The 22,132-nt window shown below is 40.6% G+C and overlaps 1 protein-coding gene across 3 annotated transcripts in view; it reads right to left on the bottom strand.

Moving 5' to 3' along the window:
- LOC148040975 (inorganic pyrophosphatase TTM1-like) overlaps nt 1–21,372 on the bottom strand; it is a 138,167-nt gene extending 116,795 nt beyond the window's left edge. Inside the window, exons 1-4 of one of the 3 annotated variants that reach the window (XM_087675284.1) lie at nt 21,089–21,372; nt 20,627–20,822; nt 20,081–20,458; nt 84–198 (exon numbers count right to left, since the gene is read on the bottom strand). In XM_087675284.1, coding sequence (XP_087531410.1) covers nt 84–198; nt 20,081–20,420 — 455 coding nt within the window. In that variant the 5' untranslated portion in view covers nt 20,421–20,458; nt 20,627–20,822; nt 21,089–21,372. The remainder of the gene's footprint in view (nt 1–83; nt 199–20,080; nt 20,459–20,626; nt 20,823–21,088) is intronic. The other 2 variants (XM_087675280.1, XM_087675283.1) reach the window with 2 other exon arrangements.
- Between the last annotated feature and the right edge of the window lie 760 nt (nt 21,373–22,132).

The following is a 22,132-nucleotide window of genomic DNA, read 5'->3' as shown; positions in this document are numbered from 1 at the left end:
GACCTCTGATCACTGAACAATGTCAAAGGGATATGTGATGAGTAAGAAAAGAAATGGTATCCTGTTTAGACAAGAGAAACAACCTGTATCCCACACGAGTGCTAAGCTTAAAATCATAAATAGGAACTTGAATCTCTTTTCCTGCCTTCAGATCATTTATGTGTTCAAGCAGCAGATCATAGTCTGTCAGCCTGGGATCTGCAGAGCAAGCACAGAACTTTATATATTCACTTTTCATCTAGATCAATCATTTATATCCTTTGGACTTGCTCTCATCTTACATTTTAAGCATGCCCTTATTAATACCCTGGCCTTTATGTAGGCAAAAGAAATGGAACGCAGCTTAGAGAGATTAATCAATGTTTTTGACACTAAACTTCATGGGGGCTTAATGATTCCTTGTGCCATACAACCAAATTGAGGTGTATTGTAATTTCAATATAATAATATCCCTGCTCAGTACGACTAAACTTGCAAATGTAAATAATTAAAAACATAGAACAAAGCATGCATGCATAACTCCCGTGCTTCACAAAATTGGTGACACCCATGCCCAAATAAACTAACTCTGAGAACAAACAGTTAGTCACTATTTAAGAACTAACTATCAAAAACCCCTAAAAGAACATCTAGAACTCTGGCAGTGACCACATTTGAAAATACCATTTACTTGCTTGTGAATAAGTATGCGATCCATGTTTGTTGCTGCCAAGTTTGTTCTCCTGTTTTTGGTTTCAGCACCATACCATGCTTGCATTTAAAAGAAATGAGATATTTGACTTCAAGTTGGCACATGGATGTGCTGTGCACGCACGTGCCATTAATTCCTCCTCTTCACTGCTGCCTCTTCCTCATTGCCCCCTTAACTGCAGTCTGCAACTCAGCCAACCCTGCAAGTGATTCTCATTGTTCCATTTCGCAAGCCACTTTCCACTGTGCCTCAGCCCAAAAAAAACCACCAAAAAAAAAAAAAAAAAAAAAAAAACCAGGGAGTTCCATCTTCCCCTGGTTGTCATCCTGCCTCACATTGTACCACCTCTTGATCTTATGCTCACAGCTGTCCCATTCTTCTGCTGCCTCTCCCCTCTCCCTCTAGTTCTCCTCTATCCTGCTGCTCCCCTCCTGTGGCCACCACCTCAACCTCATCATCTTTATCCTTATCAAGGAGGAAAGGATGAGGTTTTGGGTGGTTATCCAATGGTGTACCAAGACCTGCAAAGGCAATGAAAGCACTTGGAACTTTTTCCCTTCTTTTTTTTCTTTCCTTTGTTGGTGCCGGGGGGCAGGGCGAGGGGGGAGGGGGGGGATTTGTTTTTGTCCTTTGAACTATCTATGCCCTGGGGGTTAAGAATGGATGGTCAGATCCAACATCACAAAATAGAAAGCCATCCCAACGATAGCAAAGAAAATATGGAGGTATGTGTGGGATGCACCCACACAGATCCATGGAAGCAAGCACTGATGGCTCAATCAGTTGACCAGCTTATTCAATATGTCTATGGTGCATGGTACCTAGCTTCACCTAGTCTCTAGTAAAATGAAAGTGCACACCAACATGCTTCCTCTTCCGACAAAGTGCAATGGCACTCTAGTTGTTGTAGAACATCACAGTCAATATGTCATATGGGAAGCTCAACTCTGTGGTGCTATCATAGAGAGCCTGATACTCAACCTCGGCAATGGACACACAACCTCGGCAAAGGAGCCCAATACTCAACCTTAGCAATGGAGAAATCCATCATCTCCTATTTGTGGTGACCATCACATACAATGGGAGTTAAGCCTAAGAAGAAGTTGTAACCACTACGGGAATGCCAAGTGTCAGGATCTCCTACACAACTAGAATCACTATACCCCTGCAAAATCAAAGCTTTACCATAATGTAAACCATAGGAATCAATCACTTAACATATCTCAACATGTGCAAACAAGCAATCCAATGAGACATTTTTGTGCATTGCAACACTAACTAAGCAATGAAACTGAGGATACAAGGTCTAGCCTAGCATGAATTAACCAAAGAAGTCAATTCCTTGCTTATGTCTAAACCCTTGTAGCTCAAGGTAAGCCTTGTACTTATCCAAGGTTCCATCAACTTTCATTTTAGTGCAAAAAATCCATTTAGTCCAAATGACCTTCTTGTGGATCAAACAATCCACCAAAGTCTAGGTTCTATTCAATTCTCTTAAGCTCCTTTTCCATGGTCTCTCGCAATGGGAGATGCTACAATAGACCCTCTTGTTGGGAATAAAGGCCCTCATGCCTTTTAATGTGCTCGGGTGTGAACACACCCTTAGCACTTGTACTTACATATATATATCTATCTAAAAACCTAAAGAGGTACACTCGTCATTGTACCCACAAATCGTGCACACTCTCTACTCTGCTCTCTCTCACTCTCTCTGTCTCTCCGCGCGTAACGAACACCGACTGTCGCGATCTTCGTGCCTCCCAGTCACTACAAACTGGTATCAGAGCGGGCAACAGACAGCTCAAGTGTTGTAGGAGTCTCAAGTGGACTCGACGAGCAATAGTCGATAGTCAACAAGCGAGCAAGAGTCGTCACAAGCGAGCAAGTCGTGAGGTCGTTTTCTAACCTGGCAAGCAGGCAGGAGGCAGTTGGTTGCAGCAGGGCTGACGAACGACAGGTGACCAGCAGATGGGACGACTACAACGCTGATGACAGACGTGGCACGAGCAGCAGCAAGTGCGACGGACCAGCTGACGAGACAATGGGCACTGACGAACGACCAGGCGGCGGCCACGGACTGTCAACACGCGACGGGACAGCAAGTGACCAAGCGGTGACCTACATGGCAGGTCAACGGACCCGTTGTTCAACATTTTTTTTTCTCTTCAAAATCTTTTTTTTTTTAAATTCCCCTACCAAGGATTCACACGTGGAGGCACACCTTCAAATTTTCGTGCAATCTAAGCCCAAAAATTTGGGGCTTCTCAAGACCGAGTGCTGTTCATGCAAAATTGAGGCATCTGCATCAAAAATCGCAGACATTGTGCACATTTCAATTGGGGATTTCACCAAAATTATGGAAATTTTGCTCATCTAAGTGAAATTTCTCAACATTGGACCCATAAAATTTGGGGCTTTTACTATATTGGTGAAATTCTGTTCAGCTGAGTCAGATTGGCTGACATTGGTGCACATTTGGACCCAAGAAATTTGGGGGTTTTGCTGAAATTGCTCTATTTTGGCAAAATTGGCCTATTTTATGCATGTCAGAGATAGTTCAAATGTATGGTTAATGCTTTGAGTACAATTTTCGGGGCTTTTGACCGTGCGTGTCAAATTTTATGCCCGTGGGTACATGTACAATAGAAATTGCAGCTAAAATTTTGGATTTCTCATGTAATGTGATGTATATGCCCTTGGAACAGTTGTAATCAGTTGTGGAATGCTGTAGCACATGGTTTGGTGCTTCTGAAAATTTAATTACAAATCTGAAATCTCTGCTTCTACGTGGTCATTTATTATTGGTTGGTACTTGTTTGTACCTGGGTCACCTGTGTGACAGTTTAGGCCTGCATTTGCTCACAGTTTAGGCCTACATTTGCTGATTTTTTTGTCACATCTGGGTTAAAAATCATGACTGGCAGCAGTGACAACAGTAATCTCATGCACATAAAGAAGCTTCAAGGAGCACATAACTTTGAAGTTTCGCAAAAACAGTGCTACAATAACCTATTGCAAAAGAAGCAGGTAAAGCCGATTAAAACCAAAGGGGCAAAGCCCGCAAACATGGAACAGGAAGATTGGGATGAGTTAAATGAGCTTGCACGCTCAACCATCGAGCTATCGATTTCTGATGCCTTGCTGTTTCACATTGAAGGTTTGGATTTTGCATATACTATATGGACTCGACTGGAAGAACTGTATGCACAGAAGAGTGCTACAAGCAAAGTGCATTGGCTGAAAAAGCTTATGGATTTGCGAATGAAAGAGGATACAGCAATGTCTACTCACTTGAGTGAGTTTAATTCTATTTTCAGCCAGTTGGTTGCCTTGAAGTTCTTGATTGATGAAGAATTTAAGGCTACATTCTCACTTTGCACTCTTCTAGAGAGTTGGGATACATTCAAGACTGCTATGAGCAATTCCAATGCGATTCTTTTGCATGCTAATGTAGAGAGTGCTCTACTCATGGAAGAAATGAATCGGCAAAACAATGCATCTAGTGAGTCCTCTAGTGCTATGCATACTAGGGGCAGATCACAGCAGAAAGGTAAATCTGATAGCAAGGGACGTAGTAAATCACATGGCAAAGATATTGAATGCCATCATTGTGGCAAGAAGGGTCACTTTAAACATGATTGCTACAAATGGAAGAAAGAGAAAGGAAGAGCAAGAAGACAAATGATAGCAAAGAAGAGAAGAAATAGGGTTAACCCAAGAAAAGCAGTGTCAAAATTGAAGAGGTGAATGTAGTCACTCATGACAGTGAGGACAGTGGGAATGACGTACTTTTGGTCTCTTCACACTTTGGTGCACATGCTTTACTTTCAGATACAGATGAGGACATGCATACCTAGATTCTCAATTCAGGTGTTTCCTTTTATGTCACCTCTCATCGAGAGTGGTTCTCTGCCTATATAGGGGATCGACATGATGTTGTCCATCTTGGAGACAACTATGCATGTGACATTGCAGGTATTGGCAATGTGCAGTTGCAATTTCAGCATGGCTCTATCTTCACACTTCAGCATGTACGGCATGTACCTCAGCTCAATAGGAGCTTGATTAGCACAGGGCAACTAGATGATGATGGTTTTCATACCACCTTTAGTGATGGAAAATAAAAGATCTGTAAGGGATCTAGAGTGATTGCCAGAGATTGTAAAAGTGATACTTTGTATCCTCTCCATGTATTTAGTGTGAGTGATCATGTTATTTCCATGACCGAGCAATAGCCAAGTGTTTCTTTGTGGCATGGCCGGTTGGGACACATGAGTCAAACAGGAATGAAAGTGCTTTCTTGTTTGGGTTACTTGCCTTGTCTTTGTTATGCTGATTTTGAGCATTGTGATCATTGTATTTATCGTAAACATACGCAGATGTCTCGCAAAAAGTCTCTTTCATTGAAATCTTCTCCTCTAGAGTTAGTACATTCAGATGTATGTCAGATGCCATGATTATCTTTAGGGAAAAACAAATATTTTGTCACCTTTCTTGATGATGCTACACGGAAGGTATAGGTTTATCCTATTCGTAGCAAGGATGAAGTGGTTGACAAGTTTAAAAAATTCTTGGCATTGGTTGAAAATCAAACTGATAAGACACTCAAAAGTCTTCACTTTGATAATGGTGGAGAATATGTGTCCAAGGCCTTTCAGGCATTTTGTGACAGCAAAGGAATAAAGAGGGAGCTCACTGCCCCTCATAATCCACCCCAAAATGGAGTTGCAGAGCGTATGAATCGGACCATACAAGATAAGGTTCGTACGATGATGTCTCATGCTACATTACCCCATGGTTTTTGGACAGAGGCTGTTATGATAGCCATATATTTGATTAATCGGTCACCAAACAGGTCTTTAAGGGGGGGGAGGGGGGTGTTCCCCAAGAAGCGTAGTCGGGCAAGCCACCTTCATATGCTCACCTGAAAGTGTTTGGCTGAGAGGCTTTTGTGTACATTCGTAAAGAAAAATGCAGCAAACTTGAGCCAAAGTCCTATAAATGCATTTTCCTAGGATATGGTGACGAGGGTGAAATGGGGTATAGATTATGAAATCCCAAGAAAAGAAAAGTAGTACGCAATGATGATGTTATCTTCCGGGAAGATCGCATGCATAAACAGCCCGAAAAGACTGAGGAGGTCCATAAGATTTATTCTGGGAAGAAATACCTTTTGAACAGCAAAATGTGTCCGCTGTACAACAGCAAATACATACTGTAAATGAACTTGTAAATGCAAAAGTTGGAAATTATCAGCCAGCTATTGCCCGTGATAATGAGCCACTACATGTGTAGGAACAGCCAGGACAGCAAGCTGCTAATGTTGATTTGCACGCTGAAATGCCAGGACAGCAAGCTGAAAATGCTCAACAGCCAGCAAACAATGATCATTGGGTTAGGAGATCGTCTAAGGCTACTAGACAACCTAATAGATTCATTCCCGGTACTAATAATGTGGCTGATTATGTCATGTTGACAGACTGTCGTGAATCGTCTTGCTTCAAGGAAGCAATGGGCAGACAGGACAACAAGAAATGGTATAAAGTCATGTTGTCATAGATGGAATCTCTTGAGAAAAATGGCACTTGGGACTTGGTACAGTTGCCTAAAGGGCAGAAAACACTTCAATGCAAATGGGTTTACAAGATGAAGGTCACTTCTGGTTCCTCACCAAAGTACAAAGCAAGATTGGTTGCAAAGGGGTACAAGCAGGAGCATGGAATTGACTTTGATAAGATTTTCTCTCTTGTAGTCAAGATGACTACATTGAGAACCATTTTGGGCTTGGTTGCAGCTGAAGATATGGAGCTCATACAGATGGATGTAAAGACTACATTCTTATATGGTGATCTGCATTAAGACATATATATACAGCAGCCTGAAGGGTTTGTTGAAAAAGGGAAAGAAAAAATGGTATGTAAACTCATATTGTATGGGCTGAAACAAGCACCAAGAGAATGGTATCATAAATTTGATACATTTATGCAATCTCAAGGTTTCTATAGAAGTCAAGTAGATCACTACTTGTACACTAAGAAGGCAACAGATGGCAGCCTGATTATCTTGGTTCTGTATGTTAATGACATACTGATTGTCGGCAGGGATACTCATGTCTTGGACTCACTGAAGCAAAGTCTTCATGGCAGCTTTGACATGAAGGATCTTGGTGATGCAAAACACATTCTTGAGATGCGAATACTTAGAGATAGGTCAAAAGGATTGCTCTATCTATCTCAGCAGGAGTATATCTCCAAGGTTTTGCAGTGTTTCAATATGGAGGGGGGGAAACAATCGGGATTCCATTGCCTCCATATGTGAAACTCAGTGCCGAAGACAACCCTACATCTGATGATGAGATAGCTGAAATGGCCAAGATACCATATGCTTCACCTGTTGGCAGTTTGATGTATGCTATGGTTGCTACACGTTCTGACATTGCCTTTGCAGTGGGAGTGGTTAGCAGATGCATGGCAAACCCTGGTAAAAAGCATTGGGAAGCAATGAAAGGTATTATGAGATACCTCAAAGGCACAAAGGAATTGTGCATCTGCTTTGGAAAGCAAAAGGCATATGTTATTGAATTTACGGATGCAGACTATACTGGTCATGCGGATTGCAGAAAGTTCACTTCTGGGTATGTGTTTACTTTCACAAGAGGAGCGGTCTCTTGGATCTCCAGGCTACAAAAGTGTGTTGCATTGTCTACTGCAGAGGCAGAGTATGTGGCTGCCACTAAGGCATGCAAGGAGGCTTTATGGCTTTCACGTCTGGTGGGAGAGCTTGGCATCACAAAGTTACCTATTCTCCATTGTGATAGTCAGAGTGCTATTATGTTAGCAAGGAATCCTGTCTTTCATACAAAGACGAAGCACATACAAGTGAAGTACCACTTCATTAGAGATGTACTTGACAGCAAGAGCATTGAGCTTATCAAAGTGCATACAAATGATAATCCTACAAACCTTCTCACGAAGGGTCTTCCAGCAGAGCGATTTACTCGTTGCTGACAGATGTTGGGAATTGGATATATATATGTATTTCAGCTTTGTACATACCTAGACTTAGCTGATTCTTTTCTCCTTTTAAAGCGCATTGCCTTTAGGTGGGAGGTTGTTGGGAATAAAGGCTCTCGTGCCTTTTCATATGCTCGGATGTGAACACACCCTTAGCACTTGTACTTATATATATATATATATATATATATATATATATATATATATATATATATATATATATATATATATATATATATATATATATAAACCTAAAGAGGTAGACTCGTCATTGTACCCACAAATCATGCACACTCTCTACTCTCCTCTCTCTCACTCTCTCTGTCTCTCCGCGCCTAATGAACACCAACTATCTCAATCTTCGTGCCTCCTGGTCACTACACCTCTTTGAGGCATTCTTTGATTTTGGACCTACCATCTCCTACCTTAGAGATGCATACCTCTTTGATGCATACTTTGATTGCTAATAAATGGAATGAGTGCTGTCACTAAATTGATTGCTTATTACACATTCTCTATTTAATAAATTCATATTAACAAATTAATGACTCGCTTTTCTTTGAGTGTTGATGATGATCTAGCATGGCCATGAGACCATTTAGAGACCAATATTCCTAGTGCATCACTTAATGAGGTGATCAGAGCACTCTGACAGGGATATCTGATACAGGCAGTACAAGTTATGAAGGGGGAAAGAAGTGTCTGCTAAGTGTAAGTGTGTATACAAGAGCCAAGGAGTTACACATAAATGAAGATAGATTAAGTTCTTAGAAGAGGAAATGTATTAGCATTGTGTATATGTATTTATGTGTGCATCCAGGGACGCCTGGGAACGCTTACTTGTGTGTAATGAGCATTGCATTCATTTGGGGTCATCCTCTCCCTTACAAGTTAAGATTTAAGGTTTTTTCTTTCATTAAGAAAGATAAGAGAGGTGGTTGTCTCACTAAGAAAGACGAGACGTGATCCTCTGGAAGTGAGGAGAGAAGTGATTTTCTCTTTCTAAGGTCTAAAAAGACACAAGCTTTTGTGTGGAAGTCAATCTTAAGGTTGAGGCCCAAGGCAATTTAATGAACTCTCCTTAAGGTGGTTGCATGGACCACAAGTTAAGAGTACAGTTTGAGAAGCTGTTCTTTTTAAAAAAGACATGGCGAATCCATTTTTAAAATATCACGCGATAGAAAGACGATCTCTAAAAACGGGTCGCATGGGTCATCCAAAACAGCAAGATCTACAACTTTCGTGTTGGACATTTTTTCATCCAAACAACACATAGAGAGATATCTCGAAATTAGTGCTCCAAAGTAGATCCTGGAACAACCACATCTTGCATGAAGATCAACTCGAGTCTCTCTCCAAGTGAAGAAGTGAAGCTCTTGAGGCTCTCCTTGGATGTGAGAGAGAAAAAGGAAATATCACTTTGCATGCATCCAAGAGGAGAAGAGAAGGTGCAACTGCTGCGCAAGCTCTGCTGAAATCAAGTTCCAAGAGGAGAAGAGAAGGTGCAAGTGCTCGAGAAGGATCAAAAGGTGCCAACTTCCAAGTTGTGCAAGTGTTAGCCGGTTGTATACCGTGCAAGAAACCGTGATCTCGTTTCCAAGATCTACAAGTAAGAACTAGCTTATGTGTAACGGAGGAGCTTGCTTCTTGTCAATAATATAACTCCACAAGGGGGGGGACTGGCCCATCTTCCAATCCCTAGTGTGTTGCCAATTTCTCTACCTCTCTCTCTCTCTCTCTCGACATCTTTCGTTTCTCTCATCTATTCTCCCTCTGTTGTACCAGCATAATATTCGCCATATATATTTTAAATATATAAGAAAGTCGAGTGTGTATCTCAGATCTTATAATAGTGATATCAGAGCAGGTCTCTTTGCTTTTCTCAAAGTAAAGGCGATCCTTGCAAGAAGAAGGTAAAGATGGCAACTGATGAAGTGCCTACAAGTGAGAAATTACAGGCTGAATTGACAGACCATCGGAGCTTGTTGGAAATTCCCAAAGTACGTCAATTGATTGACAGCTTAAGGGCAAGGGAAGAAGCTACTTATGAAGGACCGAATCCTCCAAAAGATGGTGATAATGGAAGAAACACCATTGCACCAATTGATGATGAAGATGCAAAGCATCCAATTGTTGAGAAGCTTCCTAGAAGGAAGTAGGACTCTCGGGTCAAGAAGAGTAAAAAGACCTCACCTCGAGTGAGGTGGATAAGGATGGAGTCATCTCCCTCAGCAACCAACTACTCCCCTGATTACTCAAGTTCCTTCTCCTCCTCATCAACTTCTAGTTCCTACTCTCTTGGTTCTAAGTCTCGTACAATCCGTCTACGGACAAAGAGGACATAAGAGAAGCAAGCTTAAGAAGACTACGACTTTCAAGTCTGGGGATAAGAACATAAAGTTTGACTCTTACTCCGGTAAGAGAGATCCTGCTAAGGCATTAGCCTTTGTCAGGAAATTTGAAGTTGCTTTTTCTGATGGTAATTGCTCAGAAAAGTCCAAGCTAAGGCATGTAGGCATGCACTTAAAAGACACCGCTAGCAATTGGTGGTTGACTCTCATTTTGGAGAGAAGAAAACCCACAACTTGGGAAAAGTTTAAGAAGAAGTCTTATGCTCAATTCTTGCCTCCTGATTTTGAGAATGATGTCAAGAAGGAGTGGGATTGGCTAGGCCAGAAAGAGCATGAGAAGGTCAATAGTTATGTGGACAAGTTTTGGTCTACTCTTCTCAAGGTTACTCCTTTCATGGATATCAGCGATGAAGAGAAGAAAAGGAAGTTTGAAGCTAGCCTACTCCCTCATTTACATAAAACCATGAAGGTGTATTCACATGAAACCTTATCTCGCATGATGGAGTCTGCCATCATAGCTGAAAGTTTGCATACATCTGGTACATCTCGAAAGTTGAAGATGAGTTCTTATAGAGCTGGACAAGAGCAACTCTATAATCAACCAAGAAACAGGACTAATCAAAGAAGACCTACCTTTACCCATAACCAATATTCAAAGCTAGAGAGTAACAAGAAGAAGCACAAGTATCTCTGTGACCTTAATGTCACATTAAATATCACTTTAATATCATTTAATGTGACATTAAGGTCACAATCTCTCACCCTTTGAGATACAAAAGTACAAAGAGGAAGGAAGGTGCTTTCTTTGTGGTGAGTTAGGGCATATGAAGCCTGATTGTCCTCACAAAAGGAAGGAAGCAAATGTGGTTAAAGATCCTCCTCCGCCATCCTCAAATTCTATTCCGGATGTGCAAGCTAACACTCATTCAAATGAGAAGAAAAGACAACACTTAAAGGGTTAGGAGACCCTCAACAATCAAGGAGTTTTGATACTCTTTGATCCAGGTTCCACAAATAATTTTGTGTCAACAGATGCTGTTGAAAGGCTACAAATTCCACCGGATCGATTAGGAACACCAATTGGATCAAGTTCGGCATTTGAAGGACTTACAACCAATTCTACTCCTATCCAAGGAAAGTTGAATCTTAGAATTGGAGATTACCGCGACGAAGAATCTTTCCTACTTGCACCCATCGGTAACTGTGATGTTATCTTAGGCATGCCTTGGCATTACAAGATTAGACCTCTTCCCGATTTTGTTAAGAAGACCCTTGCATTTCAATTCAAGGGTCGGAACATAGTATGCATTGTTGATGCTGGAGATTGGTCTGTGCCAATGGTTAGTCATGTTAGCATTTCTAAAGAAATCAAGAAAGCTATTTCTGCGTACATGATTTTTGTGAGAGAGTCAAAAGAAGCTAATGATTCAAGGGCACTTGATGCCTCTAATGAACACATAATACCAACTAATGCTTCTAAGTTTCAGACTTTAAAAGAACCCCTCTCTTTGATTGATCAAGCCAGATATGATTTTATTAAACAATATGAAGATTGTTTTAGTGATTCACTCCCAGGAGAGTTACCTCCTAAGTGCTCAGAAGATCACACAATTGATCTTATCCCAGGCAGTTCACCACCTAACCAACCAACTTACCGAGTAAGTGCAAGTCAGCAAGAGAAGATCCTAAAACAAGTAAACGAACTGTTGGAAAAAGGGTTAGTTCTCTTCTCCATACTGCTCTCCAGTCTTACTTGTTCAAAAGAAAGATGGTTCTTTCCCTATGTGCATAGACTACAAAACTTTGAACAAGATCACAATCAAGAATCGTTCTCTTATCCCAAGGATAGATGATATCTTGGATAAGTTGCAAGGAACTAGTATCTTTAGTCGCATTGATCTCAAGAGCGGCTATCACCAGATACGGATAGCACCTGAAGATTTTAATAAGACAGCTTTTCGTACAACATTTGGACTATACGAGTTTCTAGTCATGCCATTTGGTTTAACTAATGCACCCACCACATTCAATTGAATGATGGAGAGAATTTTCAGACCTCACTCAAAGTTCACAGGTGTCTTCTTTGATGACATTCTAATATTTTTACCGCCTTAAGAAAAGCATAGAAAACATCTATCTACTGTTTTTCAAGAGCTTCGCAAGCATAGACTACAAGTCAATGCTAAGAAAAGTGAATTCTTCCTTTCAGAAATTCATTACTTGGGCCATATTGTTTCTCACAATTTGGTGAGAATGGATCTTGAGAAGATTCGAGCCATTATTGAATGGCCTACACCTACTTCTGTACATGAAGTTAAAAGTTTCTTGGGCCTATGTTCATACTACAGGAGGTTCATACGAGATTTTACGTATGTTGCATCTCCTCTACATGACCTTACTAAGAAGCGAATGCCTTTTCACTAGGAATCAAGGCAACTACAAGCCTTTGAAAAAATTAAGTTTCTTGTGACTCAAGAACCAATTCTCATAGTTCCGGATCTTCAAAAACCTTTTGAAGTTCACTGCAATGCTTCTGGGGATTGCATTGGAGCTGTGCTTAACCAAGAGCATCATACAGTAGCATTTGAAAGCCGACGCCTCAAAGATCATCAGCTATATACTCCAATATATGAGAAAGAGCTTATGGCAGTGGTACATGCTCTTCAAGAATGGAAACACTACTTACTTGGTGCAGATTTTGTTATTAAAACAGATCACCAAAGTCTAAGATACTTCCTCACTCAGAAGAAGCTCTCAGAGAAATAGATGCACTGGGCAAATTTCTTATCTATGTTTCATTTTCAAATCCTTCATACATTTGGAACTAAGAATGAGGTAGCAGATGCTCTATCACAACAACCTCGAGTGAATGCAATCACAACTGTTTACCATAATGAGTTCATGGATTTACCCAAAATGTATGCAACTGATTCCGACTGCTCAACCATATGGGATCAGCTTAACTCAGGTCAATCAATTACACTTTACTCAATTCGAGATGGTTATTTATATCATCATCAAGTAATTTATATAGCATTACCACTGCGACACAAGGTAATGGATGAAGCACATCCATCTCCATATGCTGGACATAGGGGTATTCTACCCACTCCTCAAGCATTGGAAAGATATTTCTTTTAGCCCACTCTTAGAGCTGACATTGAAAGATATGTCCGCAAGTGCAAGATATACCAAAAAGTAAAGTATGACAAGCATAAACCACCTAGTCTACTGAAGCCATTATCTATTCCCAATGAGCCTTGGGAAAGTATAGCCAAGGACTTTATCATGGAGCTTCCTCGCACACAAGTAGGCAACGATGCAATCTGGACTATCATTGATAGATTCAATAAGCAAGCTCACTTTATACCTGTGCGAAAGACAATCAAAGCTGATCATATGGCTAAGCTATTCATTGCTCATATTTTCAAATATCATGGCATGCCTAAGTCCATTATAAGTGATCGAGATCCCTGCTTGACCAGCCTCTTTTGGCAAGCTCTCTTCGAGAACCTTGGAATAAAGTTAAAGTTTTCATCCTCTTATCATCCTCAAATGGATGGGCAGAGTGAAAGTGCTAATTCTACTGTTCTGGGCCTTTTGAAATCCTATGTCTTTGATAATCAAAGAGAATGGGAAAAGTATTTGCCTTTAGTAGAGTTTGCATATAAGAATACGGTGCACTCTAGTACTGGTAAGGCACCCTTTGAGATCATCTATGGTAAGCCTCATTTACCACCCATCCTTACGAAGAATAAGATCTTTGCAGATGAGTTTGTTAGAGACATTGATACAGCTTTCACTCAAGTAAAAGCAACTATCCAAAGAACACAAGAGAAGCAGAAACGCGAAGCTGATAAGCATCGTCGTGAGTTAGATCTCAATTTGGAACAACATGTTCTTCTTAAGTTTGAGAAGGCTCCCTTAAAAAAGCAGAAAGATCAAAAGGGTAAAGTGGTTAAACTTTCTAATCGCTATTATAGCCCTTTCAAGATCAGAGATAAGATAAACGATGTGACTTTTTGTTTGGATCTACCAAGTCATTGGAATATTCATAATGCTTTCCATATAAGTTTGCTACGTCCCTATATTGGAGAACCTCCAATGGAACCAATCAAGGAAGATTTACCTGACATGGAAGAAAAAGAAGAGTTCCTTGTGCCTGAAAGAATTTTACACCATCACGATGATACTCTAAGATCAAATAAGGTATTACAAAAGTATCTGGTTAAGTTTAAGAATTATCCCCCATTGGACGCTCAGTTTATGACTGAGAGAGAACTACAAGACTTTCCAAATCTTCTTAAGGACTATGTATCCCCTCTACAATTGAGGTCAACTATTTAGAAGCCAGAGGGATGTCACTAAATTGATTGCTTATTACGCATTCTCTATTTAATAAATTCATGTCAATAAATTAATGACTCACTTTTCCTTGAGTGTTGATGATGATCTAGCATGGCCATGAGACCATTTAGAGACCAATATTCCTAGTGCATCACTTAATGGGGTGATCAGAGCACTGTGACAGGGATACCTAGTACAGGCAGTACAAGTTATGAAGGGGGAAAGAAGTGTCTACCAAGTGTAAGAGTGTACACAAGAACCAAGGAGTTACACATAAATGAAGATGGATTAAGTTCTTAGAAGAGGAAATGCATTAGCATTGTGTATATGTATTTATGTACATCCGGGGACGCCTGGGAATGTTTACTTGTGTGTAATGAGCATTGCATTCATTTGGGGTCATCCTCTCCCTTACAAGTCAAGGTTTAAGGTCTTTTCTTTCATTAAGAAAGACAAGAGAGGTAATTCTCTCACTAAGAAAGACAAGAGACATGATCCTCTAGAAGTGAGGAGAGAAGTAATTTTCTCTTTCTAAGGTCTAAAAAGATACAAGCTTTTGTGTGGAAGTCAATCTTAAGGTTGAGGCCCAAGGCAATTTAATGAACTCTCCTTAAGGTGGTTGCATGGACCACAAGTTAAGAGTACAGTTTGAGAAGCTATTCTTTTTAAAAAAGACATGGTGAATCCATTTTTAAAATACCTCGCGATAGAAAGACGATCTCTAAAAACGGGCCATGTGGGTTATCGAAAACAGCAAGATCTACAACTTTCATGTTGGATGTTTTTTCATCCGAACAATGCATAGAGAGATATCTCCAAATTAGTGCTCCAAAGTAGGTCCTGGAACAACCACATCTTACATGAAAATCAACTCGAATCTCTCTCCAAGAAGACAAGTTTTGAAGCCTATAAAAGAGGAGGCTCTCCTTGGGTGTGAGAGAGAAAAAGAAAGCATCACTTTGCACGCATCCAAGAGGAGAAGAGAAGGTGCAAGTGCTGCAGAAGCTCTGCTGAAATCAAGTGCTGCGGAAGCTCTGCTGAAATCAAGTTCCAAGAGGAGAAGAGAAGGTGCAAGTGCTGCGGAAGCTCTACTGAAATCAAGCGCCAAGAGGAGAGCCCTACACATATTGTGTAGGAGAGAAGGAGACTCGAGAAGGATCAAAAGGTGCCAGCTTCCAAGTTGTACAAGTGTTAGCCGGTTCTATACCGTGCAAGAAACCGTGATCTTGTTTCCAAGATCTACAAGTAAGAATTGGCTTATGTGTAACGGAGAAGCTTACTCCTTGTCAATAATATAACTCCACAAGGGGGGGGACTAGCCCATCTTCCAGTCCCTAGTGTCTCTCTCTCTCTCTCTCTCTCTCTCTCTCTCTCTCTTTACCACCACCTGAGGATTGAGACAGGCAAATGGGAGGGTATAATCCGACCTTGAAAAGCACCATCCAATCTTGTTTGGATGAGGAGAAAAGAAATCAAAAAGAAGGTAGGCATCTAGTTTAACATCCGGCGAGCAACTATTGGTTCATACTGTTTCCACTAAATGCTCTTTTTGCAAGAAGTGCAACAAATGTAAGAAGATAGGACATATCACTAGTAAATGCCCTACCATCCCTAAAGTACCAAAAGAATTGGAAGCCGACTATGTCTCCATAGCACCCGACAACCATCAAGCTATGCCAGCTTGCGCGCAGGAAGAGATCTTGGAGACACATGTGCATACTTAGGAGGTTCTTCACTCTTTTTTGGCTTTCGATGAGCGCGGTGTTATTCTTTTCTTCACCAGTCGGATTCCTGTGCTTGCTAGGATGCATCAATGGCTGACATCTATCCTTCAAATTGATTGTGTGGAAGAGATCTTTGCACTAAGAGTGGGTTCAATGAGGTTGTGCTTCTTTCTCCTTTTGCACGAGATCTTCTTCTCAATAAGTAGTCCCTTTTTTGTGATAAATAGTTAGTGCACATTGTCTCTTGGAGTCCAATGGCCGATTTCCAATGTCTTTTTAAGCTGGCATGTCCAATATGGGTGGAAGTGGAGAGTTGCCTAGCAATTTACTAACCCTTCTAAAGGACACAATGGCTGTAGTAGGCCATGTGTTGGTGCTCCCGAGCCTCAAGGCAGCCAACCGTAATTGATTGTGTATGTTGTGGAACACTGCTAGAAAGAGGCCCAAACACAGTCGATACAACTAATTAGGGAGCCCACTGAGGTCATGGTCTACAGACAATGCAAGAGTCCAGCCAAAGAGTCTACCATGCACGGTAAAGAACCTGCCGCCCAATGCAGATAAGTGGCCACTTGTCTGAATACTAATGCCAATGATATGAATATACCTGCCATATTGGACTGCTAAAGTATCCTAGAGATAAATTGCAGCACATAATGCGGCCTATCCACCTGGAATATGGGCTGTCAAGTTCAGTTGGAGTGTCCCAAAGAATGAATCATAGCAGTGGCAATGATAACCTAGACAAAATGCAAAGTGGAACGGTCACTGAAAAGTGCTACCCACCTGATTTGCAAAGATGGACAATTGCTCCTCTTCTAAGATCTCTTGCTCCTACACATGGTTTTGATACCGTGTGAATGCGCAGCAGAAAGAAAAGAGAACACAAGGAGAAGTGGAGACAAAAAGACCAGGCAAATGAGAGAGAGAGAACAATCTAACTACACCGGTTGAAGGATACAAGGTTGCAATAATCAGCCCCAACAGGTAGCTCTACATGTCAGTGTGGGCGCCAGACAATAGCAAGGGAATGAAAGAATGAGAAGGCCTATCTGACCACAAAGGATCAATGATGGATGATAAGAGTCAAAGGGCAAGCCAACTAGATATAGGCAAAAGTGACTAGGCCCATAATATGAGCGCCTAGGACAGCCTGTAGTGACCAAAAGAAATGCACTAATGTACCCTCCATCTAAAGTGCCTAAAGCACATAAAATGACAGACAAAGGCAATGTCAAAGCTCCTAATGTCCTCATTTGACTCAAACTAAGGCTCACAAAACAAGGAGTGGCATTGCTATTCAAAGAGGGGCTACAGTAAATGATCTAGATGGTCTGCAAAGATGAGCAAGCTAGGTATATGTAAGTGACAGCCCAAGTTGAGCAATACACTTTTTACATCACCATATGCTATTTCCCCCCTATGGCATCCCAATACACCCCACCCAAGGGGAAATCACCATATGTGGCTTTGGATGAGGATATTTGGTAGTTTTTGAAGAAGGGAGATGCCATTTGACTAGGGGACTTTGATTGCCATGACAACCTCCCCCTAGGTATCTTTCTTTAATGCGTCCAAGAAGATTTTATAAGACCAACGAAGTGTAAACACCTTGAACAACATAGTATGCTCAACAATTATATATTCATATGTTTTCAAGAAGAAATGGAGAGAACAAATATTTAAAGGTGAATATGACAACTATTCAAAGAATTACATGAAAAATTACAGCCATGGAAATGCAAAGTAATGGAGACAAGATTAAGGGTTGAAGATGGGTAAGATACATCACTCTCAAAAGTTGGTGAAAAGTTCTAGAAAATGGCCACAATTCAAAGACCAGCTCACTAGGTACCGCAAGAAAGACTACATGTTAGGCTAGTCCAAAGCACAACATGAAAGGTAATTTACAAATTTCCTCAGTTTTTCTATTTATATGAAGTTTTAACTTTCAATACAACTTCACATTAGGCACACAGGAGGCTGATGATTTAGTCTTTGTTAATGCAAATCTATGTTTGCTAATAAAGATAAAGTTTGAGTACACTCGTGACTTTTATATTGGCATAAAGATGAATGGAATCCAAGTTCCATAAAAAAAGTTGCAAATGAAGAGAGGATAATGCTGACGAAGAGAATGAAGAAAATGATATCACTGAGGATGAGAAAGAGCAAGAGACTCTAGATGACAGAGAAATTTGATGCATTTTATTTTGTCTCTACTTCTACTTATTATGAAATTTGTATTTTCCATTTTGTCCTTGAAATTTGAATGTAGTCTTTAGATCTTTGATCTTTTGTAAGTCCGGCCTTACCTCCATTGTTGATTCAAAATGGTGTTTTCATTCTCTATCTTTCAAATTTCAATCTGCAATATTGATAAATAAAGTTTTTCTAATATACAAGTCTTAAAATATTCTTAAGAAGGATATTATGTGACATGTAGCCCTCATATCCCCTTGATGACATGGCGTTCTCATTCACCGCACCTGAAAATTGACATTTCTGTTCCCATTTCCGTTCCTATACCTACATTTCTCTCAACTATGGTTGTATTACTTCCAAATTATGAGTCACATCCTATCCCAGAGCATCAAGGGGAAGGTAGTTAAGTATCATTTGTCCAATTTGCCCAATCTATGGAATTAGTACAATACTGAATGTGCACAAAAAAAAAAAAGCAAAATGAAATACCATATTTTTTGTGTGGCATAACAAAATACATAAGAAATTAAGGATTAATCTAGTAGAGAAAGAGGAAGAGTCAAAGGAAAAGGAAGAGGAAAGCTTGCTTGAGAGGTAGAGAATAGAGTTTGAGAGCTTGAGTAGAGGATGGAGCTTACTTGAGGTGAGAGCTTGAGGAGTAGAGGATGGCAATGCTTGAGGATGGAAAGACGAGCATGAGGGATGACTTTTAAAGAGAGAACAGACCAGCCCTACACTCTTGACAGCCAAAAAAAGGGGCAAGAAATAGATCTTTCAATGGCTAGAAATGACTATTTTTTGAAATACGTGCATATTTTTTCCCAACAGGCTATTACCAATAGAGGATGGCGATGCTTGAGGATGGAAAGACGAGCGTGAGGGATGACTTTTCCCTGGCAAATCTGGAACAATTTGCTGTCTACTGCAACCAGAAACGCTAATCCTCAATCTGCCCCTCCATTTCAGAGCTTGTGGAAGCCAAATTGAGTCTTTTCCTGCTGGGGCAATTCAACCTGCTGTAGACCACAAAATGCCTTCCTATCTGCTGTCAAATGACTAAATTACAGCAGCATACCTCCATGCATGAGTAACACATGCAACAGACATGTTACAATGCTCTGGAGGAAGTGCACCTAACATCAATCTGCAGCTCTACTTTTTCCCATCTAGAGTCTCATTCAAATGGTACATGATCCTGCATATGAATAGGCATCTGACATCCTCCAATTTCATTTGAATGGTACTTGACTCTGCAGTATTAATAGAAATCAGACATCTTACAATTTAATTCAAATGGTACTTCACACCATACTATGAGTAGGCATCTAACATATATTGGACAAGTGTGCATGCCATTGTTTGGCAAGAACTGCACGTACAAGCATTTCCATCAGGTCAGGTACATCTGAAAAACACTCGACTCCACCACCTAAGCAATACGACGATCACATGCAAGTTATTTCCATCAGTTCAGGTAAACTAAAAAATTCATGACACCAACAGCCATCAGTTCAGGTATCTCTGATCCTCAGCAATCATCTAATCGCATAGTAAAGAAATATCTTATGCAGAGGTTATCAAGTAACATACTCCTAGCACAGTTTAGAACCACTTTCAATAAATACAGTATTAATCATTCACAAAGATAAATAAAGAGAGACCTTCATCAATCAGTGTTTTATCTAATGCTTTGTGTGATACATCAAAATAGCTGAACTTACACTTCTAGCCTTAATAGAATGCCCTCACCATCAAAGTTCCCATCAATGACACGGCTTGCATCATTGTAGTTATCCATAGATATGGTAGCAATTCCAGGCATAAATCCAACAAGCTTCTCAGTGAACACGGTCTTTCCAGCACCAGAAGGGCCAGCTAAGCCCACCAGGATAACATCGTCCATTTTCTGAGCCAGAAGCTGGCAAGCTCGTATGAAAATGAAGAGGCCCTTCTCAAATGAGAGAGACTCTTCTATCGGCACAATCTCATAACGTGCACAGTCTCTTCGCTTCACCAATTGCAACTGATGTTTCAAAAGTCCAGCCCTCCGGTGCTGTGTATGTATATGGCTTTTCATTGTATTATCCATAAGTGGAAGTCACAGAACAGTGCTTCCTATCAGCAAACCTGCCCAGACACATGAATTAAGACGACACCCTTACAAAACTTCATTTAAGTTTGTTAAGAGACGTAAGTTTGTTAATTTAAGTCTGTTAAAAGATGAGAGAAAAACTGCAGCTACAAGAAATCAGGGTTGCATAAATGATATCCAATGAGAAGAGCATCGAGATGGACCGGTATTGGAGGTGGTATGCAGTGAAAGGCTCCTCTTCTTGGAATTGCAGCCGCAACAAAGAGCGTTAAGCAGGATAGCAGCAATGGACAAGGATTGCTTTGAACGCAAGACGGCAGCAATGAAAAGGGCGGTACTGATTCGTGGAGACTTCGATCAAGGTGGTCAGACGTATAGAGTCACACAATTATGTGGTTACTGGAAAACAGAAGAGATCAGGAAAGCGCTAGACAAAAGGTGAGTCGATGATAAGGGATGAGAGAGAGAAAATTATTACAATTAAAAAAGATTAGATAGAAGCACGCATGAACAAACGATTGAATAGGAATAGGAAGATACGTGCGCACAGGCAAAAGATTCTAACAAATGAAATGGAAGATAGGAAGGTGCACAGACAAAAGCTAGCTCTCTCTCTCTCTCTCTCTCTCTCTCTCTCTCTCTCTCTCTCAGCTTGACGTAATCACCTTCGTCATAAGGACTGGAGCAACAGTCCACGCCCCAGTCCTTGTTGATCGATGGAAGCTTAAAGGCGACCGTTCCGTAATCCGTTTGTCGACGCGCCGAAACGCAGAAGATCAGATTCCACAGTCATAGTTCTGCTGATGATGAGACGATGGCTGCCTAATACGGAGAATCAAAATTTCAAAATCGGATTTCAGCCACCATTACTTTCCGATCATGCGCATGAAGCTTTTGCTGAGAGAGATTGCTGGAATATCGCAGCCCAAGCATCTTGTAGTTCAAACTAAAGTAGTTAGTTTGCGTTAAGAAATCGGCCTTTCATATAATCGCTTTTGATTATTTTTTCATGAAGCCAAGAATTGAACCTGGGAGCAATGCCAAAAGAATAGGTACCTCTAATGTCATCATTTTTCAGCATACCCAAGTAGGATATGAGTAGTTGATAGGCCTAAGGCCATTTCTGATGCTCCTTTTTTTTAATTGTATTATTATAATTTATGTACTAGCGTTACACGCGCGCACGGAATGTTAGGTCGCTTCGTGAAGCGGCAAGTAAAGCATGGCAACTTCGCTCGACAATCTATTTCTCATATTTCTCTCTCCTCTTTTTCCTCTCTCTTTCTCTCCCCCAAATTCCCTATGTCTATTTCTCTCTCTCTCTCTCTCTCTCTCTTTCTCTGTCTTCTATTTTAGTTTATTTTTCTTTTCTTTTTGTTCTCTCTCTCTCTCTCTCTCTCTCTCTCTCTCTCTCTCTCTCTCTCTCCGCTTTTCTTCTCTCTCTCTCCTTTTATTCTCCTCCCTCCCCCCTCTCTTTTCCTTCTCTCTCCCTCTCCTCTTTTTTCTTTTTTTTCTTCTTCTCTCTCTCTCTCTCTCTTCATTCTCTTTTTAATTTTTTTCTTTTCTCTCTCTCTCTCTCTCTCCTTTTCTTCTCTTTGTGCTTTTCTCCTCTCTCTCTCTCCTTTTCTTCTCTTTGTGCTTTTCTCCTCTCTCTCTCTCCTCTCTTTTCCTTTTCTCTTTTTCTTTTATTTTTTATTCTCTCTCTTTTT

Source organism: Lygodium microphyllum, chromosome 1, assembly GCF_053477565.2.
Source record: "Lygodium microphyllum isolate KBCC chromosome 1, Lygodium_microphyllum_v1.1.10, whole genome shotgun sequence".
Lineage (NCBI taxonomy): Eukaryota > Viridiplantae > Streptophyta > Polypodiopsida > Schizaeales > Lygodiaceae > Lygodium > Lygodium microphyllum.
Note: the sequence above shows the minus strand (reverse complement) of the source record. Positions and strands in the feature narration are given on the sequence as shown.